Source organism: Ochotona curzoniae, unplaced genomic scaffold (genome assembly GCF_017591425.1).
Source record: "Ochotona curzoniae isolate NIBS_2020 unplaced genomic scaffold, NIBS_Ocur_1.0 contig_2404, whole genome shotgun sequence".
NCBI classification, from domain to species: domain Eukaryota; kingdom Metazoa; phylum Chordata; class Mammalia; order Lagomorpha; family Ochotonidae; genus Ochotona; species Ochotona curzoniae.
Window position 1 is genome coordinate 4,172,431 of NW_024465451.1, and position 16,130 is coordinate 4,188,560.

At 51.0% G+C, this 16,130-nt stretch overlaps 2 protein-coding genes across 2 annotated transcripts in view; one reads left to right on the plus strand and one right to left on the minus strand.

Annotated features, from left to right (window-relative positions):
• Positions 1-16,130, minus strand: part of CSMD2 (CUB and Sushi multiple domains 2) — a 580,178-nt gene that overhangs the window by 312,556 nt on the left and 251,492 nt on the right. The window lies entirely within an intron of this gene.
• Positions 4,391-5,107, plus strand: HMGB4 (high mobility group box 4). Its single transcript, XM_040974402.1, has one exon. The coding sequence runs from the start codon at positions 4,503-4,505 to the stop codon at positions 5,067-5,069; it is 567 nt and encodes a 188-aa protein (XP_040830336.1). The 5' UTR covers positions 4,391-4,502; the 3' UTR covers positions 5,070-5,107.

Consider the following 16,130-nt stretch of genomic DNA (forward strand, 5'->3'; position numbering starts at 1 on the left):
CTTTGCTCAGATGTCCCCAGCTCTCCCCAATGTCCCTGAGTAGCTGATGTTTGAGGACCCATCCCAGCATCTCTCACATCTCCTTAGTCTACGCCAATGTGACTTGTGTCACATTCCCAGGCTTCTCTCCTTTGCTCAAGATGCTGACACTCTGGAACAGTTACCCATTAAAGTGATCTGATTTTTGGATGCACTTATTTCTATTTATTTCAAAGGCAGAGCAACAGCAAAAGCCAGATCTTCTATTCACTGGTTTACTCCCTCAATTCCCAGGAAATCTGGGATCTCCAATAGGGTGGCAAGGGTCCAAGTACTTGGGACATCACCTGCTCCCTCCCAGGATGTACAACAGCAGGAAGCTGAATCAAAGCGGAAGCAGGACTTGACTCCAGGCACTCCAATATGGGATGTAGGTTTCCCAGGCAGAGGCTTAACTCACCACACCACAACACCTGCTCCTGATACATTCTTTATAGAATGCCCCTTTGTCTGAGTTTGAGGCCTGGATTTCAGGGAGGACAATGATGTTTGCGTTGATGACTGGGCTGTGGTGGTGTCTGCCAACTGTTTCCTCCACAAAGTCCTTGTCCTCTTGCATGCTCTGGGTCTTGGATGTGAATCCCCATGGCCAGCCCGCTTTGCAGGGGACAGGTGGCAGATGCTTTCATCCCAGCCCTCTCTCTTGGTGGTTCCTTGTGTCTTCATCCCCTCACTGCTGTTTACAGCCCTGGTTGTCATGAGCTAGACTTGGCCACAGTTACTCCATAAAGGGCACACTCATAGCTGCCTAGCCTCAAAAGTCACTTAATTCACGCCTCACGTTCTTGCCAGCTGGCCTCCATGGTGCTTGCACATCAGCCCATGGCACTGGGAACTTTTCATGTCAGCAGGAATGGAGAATGTCCTGCCTGCAGGCTGCAGAAGACCCAGGGAATGATCCAGCCTGGCCCTGCCAAGGCTGTCGCAGGCAGGACTCAGCGTTCAGTGCACCTCCAGCAGGTCAGCTTTTCAGGTGATGATTTTGTATGGCCTACATGTGAGGTATCATTATCTACACGGCCCTTGGCAGAAATAAGGTTCCCCAGCCCTGTGTGGCTCATCAGCTTGTCTGTGGGTCGCATTATAAAGGAGGGGCTATAACAGAAGGGCAACAGGAACAGGACACTGCAGCAGGAAGCAGAGTTCCCTTGACTCCTCTATGCTTAGCTACTTACCCGCACAAGGGGGACCCAGACGATCCCATCTCCCTCACGGAGCTGCTATGAGGGATGGTGTAACAGATATTAAAAGGCATACATGGGGCCTGGCGCGGTGGCGCAAGTGGTTAAGGTCCTCGCCTTGCACACCCGGGATCCCATATGGGTGCCGGTTCTATCCTGGCAGCCCCGCTTTCCTTCCAGCTCCCTGCCTGTGGCCCGGGAAAGCAGTCGAGGATGGCCCAAGGCTTTGGGACCCTGCACCCGTGTGGGAGACCCGGAAGAGTCTCCTGGCTTCGGATCGGCATAGCATCGGCCGTTGCGCTCACTTGGGGAGTGAATTATCGGACGGAAGATCTTCCTCTCTGTCTCTCCTCTCTGTATATCTGCCTTTCCAATGAAAAAATAATAAAAATAAATCTTAAAAAAAAGGCATACATGTACTAGGCCTTACACACATACACAGGATGAATGAGCATGGCTTTGGCAATGGGAAAGCTTAAATCATGGAATTTGCATTTCTTAATCAGGAATCAGCAGAGTTAAGAGCTTCCTGCCCAGAGCCTGTTTATGTAAAGTTTTATTAGAACACATCCATGATCAATTACACTGGTCTGCAGCTACTGTTTCCTGTTTGTCTCTCTGGACCCATGGCCCTGTCTGGAGCTGATCCCCTAGCACAAGGGATATTGGAGGTCTCGTCCCAGGCCCTGTGGTGGAGTCATGTCTTAGCTCTTGCAGGCACTGCCTCGGGTGACTGTGTGGCTCCCAGGCCCCTGGGTGTCCAGCAGCTCCATACTCAGCTGCTTTGTGCCGAGCCCTGTCCGGAGAAAGACTGGAGATCCTGGGCTCTGGCCAGGATGCCAGCAAGAGGCAGATGGCAGCTTACATTAGACTCATCCAAGGAGTGTGTAATAAAGTGACAACCTCGCAGGAAGTAGGAAAAAGGTAGAACCCTCAGGCCAGGACAAGCCTACACTCAAGGGGCCAGGGGAGAGTGCACCTCCTGGACCTGGAAGGAAAGGGTTATTTAAGGTGGACCTCTTATGCAGAGTCAGCACTGAGCCAGCTCCAGGCGACCCCCGGAGAGGGTGCCAAGACAATGAAGGCCTTGATCTCACCTTCCTCACATCTCCTGCTGAAAGTCCCCTGAAGCAGAGGTCAGAGGCCTGATGGTGTGGACACTGGGGTCAGCAGCCCAGGGCAGAGAGCCTGGGACGGGCCTCTCTGATGGGCAAAGATTCTGTCCCAGACCTTAGTGGACTGACTTGGGATGGCCAGGCTGATGCGCCTCCTGCAAAGTCCCCTGTATATGGACCACACCTCCCCCAACAGCCCTGAGCCCTCACCTCACCCCTGCAGGTCAGGAGCTCGACTGGACACAAAAAAGGCCATCTCAACTGTCACTTAAATTGCTTTTCTTCCTGTGTCTGCTAGGCTGCAGATGGTTATCATGGGGTTAATCTTCCCCAGATCTTAGACTCAGGAAAGGGCAGAGGTTATGAGAAGCACAGATAAGCTGCTGTTTGTGGGTTTTGGCGAGCCTGAACAAAGTGTGAAAAACAGGTGTAGAGTCTTAAAAGTTCTTCTTCATGGCCTATCTTTCGATCTCAAGAAGGAGCTGGGTCCCATTCATCTCAGCAGATCAGCTCCATCCAGCCTACAAGCAGATGAGCTCACCTCTGGCTCTCTGGGAGAAAGAATCCACATGAAAAAAAAAAAAAAAAACCTGCCTGGACTGAAAAGTGCCCCTAGAATCATCTGCTCCCACTGGCTAGACCCTCTGTTCAGGGCAACTAGACTTCCTTAGCTGGCATCTGGTATCTTCCAAGCCCCAAATACAGCCAGTGAATTCATCTGGAGAGGCGCCTGTGGCCAGTTCCAAAGGTTCTGCTGACAAGACCTCATGGTGTCACAGAGGAAGGCGTGGTGGCAGCTTCGCCAGGAGAGCCACGGCTGGAACTGAATGGCCTGGTGACCCTTAACAGCTTCTACTTTTTTTTTTTTTAATAGAACAGCAAAGCTGAGGTCAGTCTTACACCCTGGGCAGAGCCTTGGCAAAAACGCAACATGTGGTCCAGTTTCAGGCATGATCAGCTTGTTGAGATCAGCTGCCAAGACCACACACTCCAAGAATGGGAAACAGTGCTGCGTGGGCTGGGTGAGGGCACAGGCTTATGTCTACCTTCCCATATACCAGTGGCTGATGGGATGTCGAACACATTATCTATGATATGGATGAATCTTACAAGTTCTATTCATTCCAGGGCTACCATCAATCTCTGTGTGACACCCAATAGCACCCGATGACATGCCCTGCCGTGTCCAATGCACGGTGCTTTCCTTGTTGTCTCGGGCCTCCAGGGGAAGGCTGGGGAGAGACGTTTACATTCACTTTGTCATGAAGCCAGGAGTCCACCAGCTGGCACAATGCTCACTCCTTAGGCTAACTCTCCGGGATGGGGACCCCCCTGGCGTGTGAGTGGGGAGGCCTCCTGGGGCGCTTTCTTGCAGGCTCCTGGACTCCAGTGTCACTCATCTCTTGCCTCTCCTCCCTCCTTCCCCTCACATTTCCCGCAGACACACAAAGAGCTCCGACTCATCACCCAAACGCTCGGGGTTTAAATTAGACAACTTTGTCCTGACAGGAGCCGAGTCGCAGCTGTCATTGCTGATTATTTTTAGAGTTACTACTAAACCCTCCATACGGCATGAGCTGCCACTGCTGAAGGGAGCCAGAATGACTCCCCGTTTTATCAAGACAGCCAGCCGCTTCCCCATGTGCACTACCTCTTGCCTGGCTTTGGAGGACCATGACATGGCATCCTGGGGCTCCCACCCTGAGGCAGGCAGACCATGACACCTGCTACTACACCTAAGGGATAAGTAGCCCCCAGAGCCAAGCCATGAAACCCACTGCCTCCAGGAAGCCAAGAGGAAACTTCTCCAGAAGTAGCTGTTTTAGAACTTTCCTCAGGTGAACTAATACCTCCCCCAAACACACACACACCTCCCATGAGTGGTTAAAAAACATGCATCCTCCAGTAACCAGCCAATGGGATCACCATATGCAAATACCCACAGATGTTGGCTGGGATTGGCCAGCTTGTGGGTGACCTCACAATATTCCTCTTCTGACCCAACAATGTCACTGGCACTAAAAAGGCAGGTACCTGGCAGCAGCTCTTGCAGAGAGAAAAATTCACCACAAGTAGAGAACCTTCTAGGTTGCTCCTGAAGTGTAAGGACAGTAGCCTCTGCTGTCCAAGTTACTGAACCCAGAACAAAAAAATGACCTTATGAACCATGGGAAAAGAAGCGCCACAACCGAGGCCAAAGGTGAATGTATCTTCTTACATCCACTTTTTGCTGAATTACAGAAACAAATGCAAGGAGCAGCAGCCAAATAGCTACCTTGGCTTTAAAGAGTTCTCTAGAAAGTGTTCAGAAAAATGGAAGTCCATCTCGAAGCACGAAAGAGCCAAGTACGAAGCCCTGGCTAAGCTCGATAAAGCCAGGTACCAGGAGGAAATGATGAATTACGTTGGCAAGAGGAAGAAGCGGAGAAAGCGGGACCCCCAGGCACCCCGAAGGCCTCCATCGTCCTTCGTCCTCTTCTGCCAAGACCACTATGCCCAGCTGAAGAGGGAGAACCCCAACTGGTCTGTGGTGCAGGTGGCCAAGGCCACGGGGAAGATGTGGGCTGCAGCGTCGGACAAGGACAAGCAGCCTTATGAAGACAGAGCCGCTTACCTGAGAGCTAAGTATTTTGAGGAGCTGGAGGACTACCGCAAACAACGCCACGCCAGGAAGAAGAGCCTCCGGGCTCTGGCTAAGAAACGGCGAGGAGGGCGAGCACGCAGGCAGAGATGATGGATCCGATATGAGAAAATAAAAATGCCATTCAACCATCTCCAGACTGGTGTTGTGGTGTGACAGTAGCTGTGGCTTTGGCAGTAAGAGGGGTGGGTGGGGGGTTGAGGAACTGAATACATGAGGGAAGTGGAACTGCCAGAGTGGAGGGCAGCAATGTCTAGCCAGTCGTGGCTGTAGTACGAAGGGAAGGAGGGATATGGGGAGAAGTCACATAGGAAGGTGTGACCTTAGGAACACAGTCCTAGTGCTGGTGAGGAGGGTGGGAGAGCTGGATGGACTTCCAGGGTCAGAGGGCCTAGAGTTCAGATCAGACCTCCCCACAGGGATGATCCCATACCCCATTTAGACACATTCATGTGTGGGATGGAGCCAGGAGAGGTTGGGCAGCCGGATCTGGGGGAGCCTGTGGGAATTCCTCATTCCAGAGTCTGAGTCCCCTCAGTAGGGTTTAAGACAACTTGTTGGGCTTGTCCCTTGTCGGGGCTATACCCATGAGGCTCATTTCACAAACAACCTAGGCCTGGAGCACTCACCCTCATTGTGGATCAGAGTCTGACACACACATGATGGAATTTATGGCCATATGGCATCCCTTTATCTCTCAATCACAAAGCCTCTCGACTCCCCTTTGTGACCAATTCTTATTCAGATAACTTTCATGGCCATAATGATTGGTTGGACGATGGGCATGGGCCCAGTCCAAGTGGATTTTGGACCTGTTGGTGGTGTCCCGGGGCTGGTTCAGCACTGTAGTTGTTGATGGCTACATGAACTTCTGAGGCTAATGGCCAAGGACAGAGTTCCTTTGACATCAGGATCTTCTTGTACACAGTGCTGAAGATGAGCTTACTTGGGTTTCACTTTTTACCTGAGATGGTTTGGGTTTCCTACCACCTCTTGGTCACTTCTCACAGATGGGGCTGTTGGGTCTCAAGTCACCACAAGGCAGTGATTGTTGCCAAATAACGGAATATGGCACTTTGGCCTCCTTGACCTCAAAATGACAAAGGTCCAAACTGCTTTCCTGTTGTTCCCTGACTCAGGCACCACACTTCCCCAGCTCTACCTTCAACCCCACTTTCTGCTTTACGGTGTCAATGAAACAGAAGCACAAACGCAGTTTTGCAAAGATTTCTAGAAGTTCGTGCATTTTTGGAGGCCATAGGTCACGCAATGGAATAAGGCAGGCTGCAGATGGAGGGATCCCTGTGCAAGTCCTATGGGATAGGTACAGGAGGGATACAACACAGAACAGTTAGGCCCCTGACCTTCCAGAATTTTCCCTCAACCGAGGGAGACACATAGACATGAAGCATGGTACTCTACAGCACAATGATGATGAAAGTGGACATGTAAGGGTTGGGGCACAGGTGGGACCCCCTACCAAGTCAATCTGAGAAATCTTCATGGAAGAAGCAGACCTATCTAATTCAGTACACTGGTACTCATGCTGGCAAAATTACCAGTCTTCACTCCCCAGTGCTGCTATTCCAGTTTGGCTCTGCTTCCCTCCTGCCCATCCTCCACCCTCTCCGGAAATGCTCTCATTTGCTGCTTCATTGAGAAAACAGAGACCATCAGACCTAAGCGCTTTCAGTTTCCCAAATGCAGCACACACTACAGCCTTGCCTCTTGCTGGCTCATCTCCCAGGGAGCTGTACCCTTCTTCCTTTGGCTACTTCCTTTGCCTGCCTCTCTCCGGCCTTTACATGTGTCCCTTGAGCCCACATGGCACTCCTTTCTAGTTTCTTGAGTGATTAATTTCATGAATGTGGGAGGCCAAGTCCCAAGTCTGGACAACACTCTGTGTTGCCCTGGTGATCATGAACTCCCTTGACAGTCCTTTATGACAAAGGCAGCTGGGGCGGGGGCATGATTCTGCTGGTGGTTAAGGACTGCCAGGTCATGATGGTGGAGGGAGGGCAGGACAAGTCGGGGGAAGCTAGACCTAAGCTAAGAGGGGCGAGGAAAAAGCAGGTGGAAGGCTCATGTGCTGCCAGCATTTCAGGCCTGCCCCGCTGGGCTCAGGTGCTCTGTCCTTGGGAAGACTGTCTTGGTGATGGAATCACTCCACTTTGCTTCTCTCTCCCATGTGGTAAAATCACTAATGAATTTATTCATCTGCTCCACAAATATTTATGTAAATCCTTTGCCTGCAAATTATCAGTAACAGTTTTGGTACTGGGGACACAGCAAGGTCCCTGATCCGACTACACTCCAATGAAGAGCGCTCAGACAATGGGAAGTCAGCCTTTAAAAATCAAATCACTTTCCAGCATTGTCATGTATGGCAGAGCCAATGAGGCAGGGCTCCTGGGGTAGATGAACAGGTTGGGGATGGTACTTGAAGTGTGTGGCAGGATGCTCTGTGAAGGTGACATTTGAGGTTGAGTTTAAAGGACTGGAGGGGGCCAGGCATGCTGAGGTCTGAGGGGAGAGTGCTTCAACTTTCACAGTAAGTGTAAAGGCCCTGGGGGCAGGAGAGAGCTTGGTACTTTAGAGGGGACAGAAGGGATCTGCAAGGGCCTGGAAGTGTGTGACAAGTGGGGAGATATAGTGGGAAAAGTATGAGCCTTAGTACGGAGTTTATTTTGAAATCTAAGTGCAATTGGGAATGCCACATTTTGAATATTTATCCATCTAAATTCAGGAATTTAGTCCCCAAAGTCTTGTGAATAATCCTAAGAGGGTGGGAATTTGAGCTACTAGGGAGTTTAGCATGAGAGTCTCTGAGGAGTGAGTCACTGGGGAAGAGCTTCCCTGAATCTGGTGACATTAGCCCACTTAGAAGACACGTGGATAGACAGACATGCCCCACCTTGTTCTTAGGATGCTCAGAGCCTTTGGGAGCAAGAAGCACCACTGCCTGTAAGCCCCGGACCTTGTGCCTCCAGAAGTGGGGACCACAGCACACCTTCTGTTCCATATACAGTCTACCCCAAGTTTTTTCCTCAGAGTGATGAAAAGCTGACCAATACAGTCACAAAGCTTTCACAGTGGGGAGCTATGTGCTTGCTGTCTAGTTATTGGTTATTGGAGTCTGCTGTCTGTCAACACAGGCATACTAATACCATAAGTGCCACCAAGACAAGTAGGCAAGGCTAGAAAACACCCGATTCATAATGCTTTCCCTTCTAAAGCCTCTGGATGCTATGTAAGCTCAGATCCAAGGGTCGTGATGTGTATGATTCATTTTTCCAGGAATAGGATAGTGGGTGGGGATGGGTGGCACCCTATTCCAGGGACACACTTCTTCCTGGGTCTCATGTTTCCACTGAAATAACTTGCCATAGATAACCAATCAAAGTTTCTGCACAAAGCCACCTGTGGGGCTCATGGAGATGGATGGCTGAGCCACATGCCCAGAGTTTCTGGGACTCGCACCTATAAAATGCATTCCTAAAAGTTGTAAGCACCACTGCACTCGAACCAGCCAATGTATTTCTAAAAGTTCCCAGGGAACCTTGATTGTAGGTCCCCTGGGCCCCAGAGTTCTTCTCACAGCCCCTCATTCACTCTGAAAGAGGGGTGAGATCTACCTGAAAAACTCAGGAGGGGCTCCATCTCTCTCCACCCCTTCTCCTCTCCCTATCTGTACCATGCATTCAACATGCCCTGTAACCAGCTCACCAGCAATGAGGGTGCCACATGGATCATCATCTTTCTCCTACATCTGCTCACTGATTATGCTTGAGAGGGGGAAGAGCTATATTTATTTACTGTTTTTCTCCCTTAAATCTTCACACAGAGGTGAAGCTCAGATGGCATCAGCTGACATCTGGGTCTTGCAGGCAGTGCTGGCATCTTGTGCCTGTATTCAGCCTCCCTGGAGACACCAACCATCTGGGGGGCAAACACATCCAGGCCCCAGGCCTGTGAGGCTGGAGGTCAGGGCCGTGGACAGGCAGTGGTCATCAGGATGAGGTGACAAAGGCAATGGTGTCCCCTCTGTCCTGTCACAAACAACTGCCATCCACAGGTGTCCTGGGGGGACCAATGGGACATCTAGGATGCTGCTGCACGTGAAGGGAGGTGTATAGGAAGCATCCCATGCTTCAGACAAGAGCAGCAGTTCCACACAGGAGAGAAAATTGGATTAGAGGCCTCTAGGGGGCCCTGTAACCTTCCAGGCTGGCCCAGACCACTGCAGGAGATTGTCGGAGGCACAGAACACTCTGGGGATTGAACACTGGCAGCAGTCATCCTGTCATCATGCTCTCCATTCATTGTTCCATTTCCATTGCCTGTGTCTGTCCCGGCCGGCTGAGTGGTGTCTCTGAAATTTCCCTATCTCCAAAGTGAGACAGGCCAGTTGCTGCCCATTGCCTAGGAGATGGAGTCTGAAACGGCATAATCAGTATACTGGGGCCTCTCTAGTGGCACTATTCCTGTCACTCACATTGGTGGCAGCTTGAGAAGTGCTTCCAGTGGCCCCCACCTTCTAAAATCCATGCTCTTGTGCAAGCCCCTCCCCTTGTGATGAATACAACAGGACACTCACAGCAGATGTTATCTCTGCTATCAGGTTATGGAAGCCTATGGAGTCTCCTTGTCTCTTCCCAGTTTTGCTCACTTATAGAGAGCAGCTCTAGTGGCTAGTCCCTTAGATGTGGGGCCAGTGACTGCTGGCCAGTGCCTGGTGAGGAGCAGAGTCTGTGAGGCTGAATCTTGGCTCCTCCCCAAGTGAGTCCAGGACTCCCATAGTCCCATTGCATTGCCTGGCCACAGCCCAATGGGTAAGCCACACTGACTCCAGATCCACACAAGCCAGGAGATGTTGTTCCATGTGTGAAGCTTTGAGGTAATTTGTAAACAAATAATTTGTAAACAAATAATGAGACAATGGATGTTACTTTGGATACCAAGAGAAAAATAGCATGGGGTCCAACTGTCGGCTCCCAAAGCAGTTAGAGCTGCCACTTGCAATGCCAGCATCCCAGCCGAGCACCAGTTCATTACCAGCTGCTCAACTTCCAATCCAGCTCCCTGCTTATGTGCCTGGAAAAGCAGCAGAAGATGGTCCACATGCTTGGACACCTGCACCCACATAGGAGACCCGGAAGGATCTCTGGACTCTTGACTGTGATCTGGCACACCCCTGGCCACTGTGACCATCTCTCTTGCTCTTCCTTTTTCTCTACAACTATGTCTTCCAAATAAATAAAAACCAAATCTTCCTTAAAAAAGAGAGAGAGTGGTAGCCATGGACCTGGGCAGCGACAGAGCCATGGACCTTGGCAGGAATCTTGCGAGGAGCTGGTTGGAGAAGTCATCCATGACTTGAAAGACTGAGAAGTCTGAGCCTCGAAGATGATGCAGTGGGTCAAGGGCTCCACAAGAAGTGAAGCGCTTGGGACTGGAAGGCAGGGCGAAGGCAGCCTTGCTGTGCACAGGCAGGCAGGGAGCTGAGCAACGCTGTTGTCAGCAGCTAAACGGGAAGCTGAGCATGCACGTTAGAATGCCCTGGTCTAACTGCAGGGACATCCCTGCAAAGGGTTGACCGTGGCTTCTCCTGGAGGCTTCTGGGAAGAGAGAGACAAAATTGTCAAGCCAAGGGAAACCGGGACTTGGTAGTTTTGAAAACTTGTAGCTCACCAAGATGGGAGACGATGCTAAAATGAAGAAAAGGCTTTTGAACACTGCCAAGAAGGCGTGGTCAGAACATAAAGCCGAGGGTGTGACTGTGGCTTTTTTAAAGACCTCAGGAAGATGAAACGTTTACGGGTGGGATAATTTGGTCACACAGAGGCCCCTGAAACGGCTCGGGAAACACTGGCACTGCGCTGCACTGGGCACCTTAGCAGGAGATGCAGAAGAGAAGGTTTCCTTCAAAGAGAATTGTGGGGTCAGCTTTTGTGAAACAGAGGAAATCTCAAAGAGTTTTACAGAGGGCCCACGATGTTTCTGAGAACAGCACGACCAAAAGACCCACTGACAGTTGGAACGGAAGGGAATGGAGACAGTACAAACCACAAGGCAACCGGCACAGCTTCCAAAGCTCCAGCAAGAAACTACCTACAAAACAAGTGAGCTGCAAACACGAGCTTCCATTCTTGGAGAAGGAAGAAGGGCTCGAAGGGAGAAACCAAAGAGGAGGCTCTCAGACTTGTAGAGAGTGCTTCCCCGGCTGTGAGAACCAGATGAGAAACTTTTACATCGATTGCAACATTGTTAAGGGTCAGTGACTTGCTTGTCCCTCACACGGTAGCCCTATCTGGGTAGAAATGTCCACACTGTTAACCTGTGCTGTCATCCAACCAGCTGCTGGTGATCATTGTTCTATAGTGTTGCAGGTAGCAGATCTGGAGGAAGAGTGTTCTAGAGTTTGTGCTTCAAGGACTACCCCATCCATATATGCACCTGATAGATTCTGGGCTTCTAGCTGATGCTCTTGCGGGAAGAGAAATCTGGAGGTCAATATGATGGGCCGCTGTTGAACGCTGTCTCCTCATGTGACCCCTGTACCCAGTGACTGACTCCTAATGAATAGGATGCAGAGTGATACCCAGTTACAAAACAATTTCTTTGGTCCTTCTCTCCAGTTTGCTCTGATGAAGACAGCAGTCCATGTGACAGAGACTCTGGGGAGAGGAAGTGAGGGCAGTGCCTGGCTCATATTACCATGGAACTAAGCCCTGCAAACACCATCACCCTGTGAATGAGCTTAGAAGCCAATGCTCTCCCCTACTTGAGCCTCGAGATGACTGCAGCAAATATGAGAAATTCTACATTTTAGCATCAAGCCCAGTTGCTCTCTGATTCACTTTTTCAAAAATACTAATTTGAACAGTGGAGTGACAAAAAGGCATTGGAAAGGGGGTTAGGAGAGGGGAGGGGGGAGAGGGGAGGGGAGGACAGGGGAAGGGAGGAGAGGAAAAGAGAGGGGAGGGGAGAGGAGAGGGGAGGAGAGGACAGGGGAGGGAAGGAGGGGGAGGGGAGGAGAGGGGAGGGGAGGAGAGGGGAGGGGAGGAGAGGGGAGGAGAGGAGAGGGGAGAAGAGGAGGGGAGGAGAGGGCAGGGGAGGGAAGGAGAGGAGAGGGGAGGAGAGGAGAGGGGAGAGAAGAGATTTCTATTTGCTGGTTCACTCTGCGAATTGCTGCAACAGCCAGGACTGGGTCAGACTGAAGCCAGGTGCCCAGAGCTCTATCCTTATCTCCCATGTGGGTGGTAGGAATCCAGGTACTTGGGCAATTATCTGCTTCTTTCCCAGACACGTTAGTAGGGAGCTGGATTGGAAGCAGAGCAGACAGGATTTGAATGGGCAGTCTGATACGGGATGTGAGCAGCTTGGCCATCAGCATGGCAACACCAGCCACCACAGGAACTATGAGGCTGTAAAGGTTTCCAGCCACTAGAGGTTGGGGTAACGTGCGACATAGTAACAGATTCCTAACACACCCAGTCCAAGGCCCTGCTGCACTGCACCTCCCCTGGGACACTGGCCTTGCCATCTCCCCAGGACCTTTGCACATGCTACTCCAGGCCAGGGTCACCTTTACAAGCTTTCAGGTCCAGCAAACTAGGATCCAGATCAGGAATATCTTCCTCCAGGAAGTTCTTATTGCCCTCCGTTTTCCCACATCTTGGGCAAGTTCACACACTGGCATCACCTGGCATACCCAGCTGACTGAGGAAGGCAGGGACCTTGCCTTACACACTTGCAGTGCCCGAATATACAAGACACTATTTCCCACAAAGCAAAACAGATGTAGCAAACTTTGACTGAATGCTTCCGCTATGCCTGGTACCATTTGAAGCAATTCCACGTAATTATCCCACTTAAAACAATTCCAGGGAGGTAGATAATTTCCACGCCTCATTTTACACATGAGGAACCTGTGCATGGGATGAAAGGTTTAGTTCATGCTGGCTGGGAAATGAGAGACTCGGGGGTGCATACGGTTTCTCCTGCCCTGTGCCTTTCTCTTAGGAGCTGTGTAAATAGTAAAGTTAACAGAAGGCCTCCTGGAGCCCTGGATACACACACTCTGTGCTTGGCTGGTTACACAGAGGAACAACCAATCTCTCCCTTGGTGCCTCTAAGGAAGGGTTTGGCTAGTGCCCTGACTTTGATGGGCATCAGAAACCATGCCTCCCACACCAGACTCACAGCTGGGCCTCTGGCTAGCAAACTCCTCACACCCGTGATGAGAAACCACCAAATGCCTCAATGCGATTGGTAACAATGGGCATGGAGCCCCTCCACGGTCCCAGGGGGATGCCCCTTGCGAAGGCAGCTTGCTAAAACATCTGTGCTGATAGGGTCTAGCCAGGACCCTTCTGGCCTGTGCTGCCCCAGCCAGGGGGTAAGAGAGCATCCATCTGAGGAGAGTTGACACTGGGAGGGAGCAGGACGGGGCCCGTAGAAGCTTGACGATCATTCCACTGGTCACTCAGCGCCCATGCTATGTCCCTGTGCTGTATCACACATCAGAGAGGGCGGCCCCCACAGCGGGTAGCAAGGGGGACAGACTACACTCTTGAATATCAGGGGCAAACAAAGTTTTCATGGGTCCGATGTTTGCAGTGTAGAAGGAGGAAGCAGAAGGCGCACAAAGGGAAGGCTGTGGCACCCAGGGCCACCATGGGAGGGATTCCTATAGACTTCCGTAAAAATGCAAAACAAGTAGCTGGGGAGGGAGAACTCCATGGCTCTGCCCAAAGGAGAAAGGTAAGAAATAAAACTGGGCCTAGTGTGGCAACCTAGTGGCTCAAGTCCTTGCCTTGCATGCACCGGGATCTTATATGGGCTCCAATTTAATCCCAGAAGACCCGCTTCCCATCCAGCTCCCTGTTTGTGGCCTGGGAAAACAGTCAGAGGATGGCCCAAAGCTTTAGGACCTTGTTTCCGCATGGAAGACCTGGAAGAAGCTCTTGGCTTCAGATTGGCTCAGCTCTAGCCTGTTGTAGAGATTTGGAGAGTGAATCAGCAGACGCAAGATCTTTGGGTTTCTGTCTTTCTTCTGTAAATCCACCTTTCCAATAAAAGTAATTTTATTTAAGAAGGTGCTGGAAGAAACTCACTACAGGATTTGCACTTGTGTTAGGGAGTGTGTGTGTGTGGTTCTCAGGGAAGCAGAACCTGGCTACAGATTGTTGCTGCTAAGACACAGCTGTCACTCTAGGACTGGCAACTTCATACGTGTTATCTAGAAGGGCGGCAGCAAGAAGCAAGACTCAAGCTGTCATCAGACCTGATGGCGAGGAAGGTGCCATGAGGTCACTGTGAAGGTGTGCTAATAGACTTGCTTTTGTCTGAAGTCAGACATGATTTTGAAGTGGTCTTATTTTCAACTGAGTACACAGAGTGGGTTTGTCTGCTGCTGACATTTGGTAGAAATCTTTACGATCAACAAGAAAGTCTCAAGGCCTACATATAGGAGCGAGGCCAGCTCCCAGATCTCTGGGGGCCTGGTGGTGTGGGGCTAGTTGTGGCCATCAGGGACTGCCATTCTTTTTTTTTTTTTTTTCGTTTCCAGTGCCAGATCACAGGAGTGGATACTCAGAGGAGCTGGTTCATGTCGTCACAGTTAGAAAGCTGTGTTCAGGTTTCCAGATTCACTGAGACTTAGGAGACACGAAGTCATGAAGCAGCAGGACTGGAGGGGAGAGTCTGTGATTACAGGGAGCCAGGCGAACTCTGGGGACATCTGGCCATAGCCGTGAAACCGGCCAAACACAGGGCTTGGAGGCAGAATCTGTCGCTGCCACTTAGCTACAGGGCCTGGGCGATTGGCTGAGTCTAGAGACCACACCGATTCTATTTCTTCCTCTGCCTAAGCAGAATGCAAAATTCTGTCTCCTGAGGTTCTCGTGAGAAAAATCTGAACAGACAGAGAGTAGAAAGGACAGTAATGCCTGGGAAACAGAGGCCTGGTACCACGAGCCTCCTGAGCCTGTGCTAACTCACCGGTACTCTTGGCAACTCCAGGAGGCAGATGTTTCCCTAACCAGTCACTTGCAAGCGAGAAGGGGAGGCACAGAGAGTCTGATGTGTCTGAGGTCACACAGTGATCCATGAACACAGCTCAGGCCCCCACTATGTTTACAACACCGTCTCACTGCATCCTCTCCTGACAGCTGTGGGCTCCGAGCCTTAGGACTCAAACACTTTTCCCCAGGTGGTGCGGCACCCAAAAGCCCCCGGGGCCCCAGACTTTGCTGGTTGTCTAAGACACTTGTGTTGGCTCTGGTTCAAACTAGCATTCATTTTCCTTTAGAAGGTCAGGACATTCTTGGCATGACAGAAATATAGATTCAGGTCGCTGCAGTCAATAAATCAAATAAAAGAGTATTGCCTTATTGGTATTTCCACACCTTCCAGGGAGAAAGAAAGCCAGAGACAAACACCGGGAAAGGAGTCAAGATCGGAGCAGGGGAGGTGTGCCCCATTGCTGGGGCAGCTCCAGCCCTCTCTGGGCAGCATGGCTATGTGGGCTGAAGGCAGGGAACGGGCCGCCTGGAGCCTCCAATCCGGTCAGAGCAGAAGGCTCTTCTGATGGCCACAGAGAAGCCCAATCCTGACTCAGTTTTGCTTCTCCCACACCTGCAAGGGGGGATAATGGGATGTCTCGAGGTCTGGGTGAATAGGAGGCCCAAGAATACTGTGTCTGCTGACCCCAGTAATTGAGATCCCCGCCCTGCCTGTCCTGCCAGTCACTGCCCCTATTCCACTTCAAGATGGAGGCCTGGCTTGCATCTCCAGGCTCTCCCTGCTGTTTGATACAATCTAGATCTTCGCCATCAACAGCTTTGAGGCTCGTCTGTTCTTAATTATATCTCTAAATCCCAGGGCATTACAACGTGCAGAATTTGGGAAATTGAGCCGCTTAGGGGATTCACGGCAACCTCAGTAATCCTGGGTATTTGCAGAGATCCTCTTTCCAGACTGTGAGCGCCAAAGACAACAGCAGAGGCGAGAACGGCCCGGAATGACTCTCAAGCTCTCTCTGCACAGAACGTCAGGCCCTTCGTCCATATTATTTGGTTGAGCTCAAAGACGAGAATGGAAAGAGTAGTTTTTCCACGACTTGCCAAGAGAGAGAGGCCAGATAAAGTG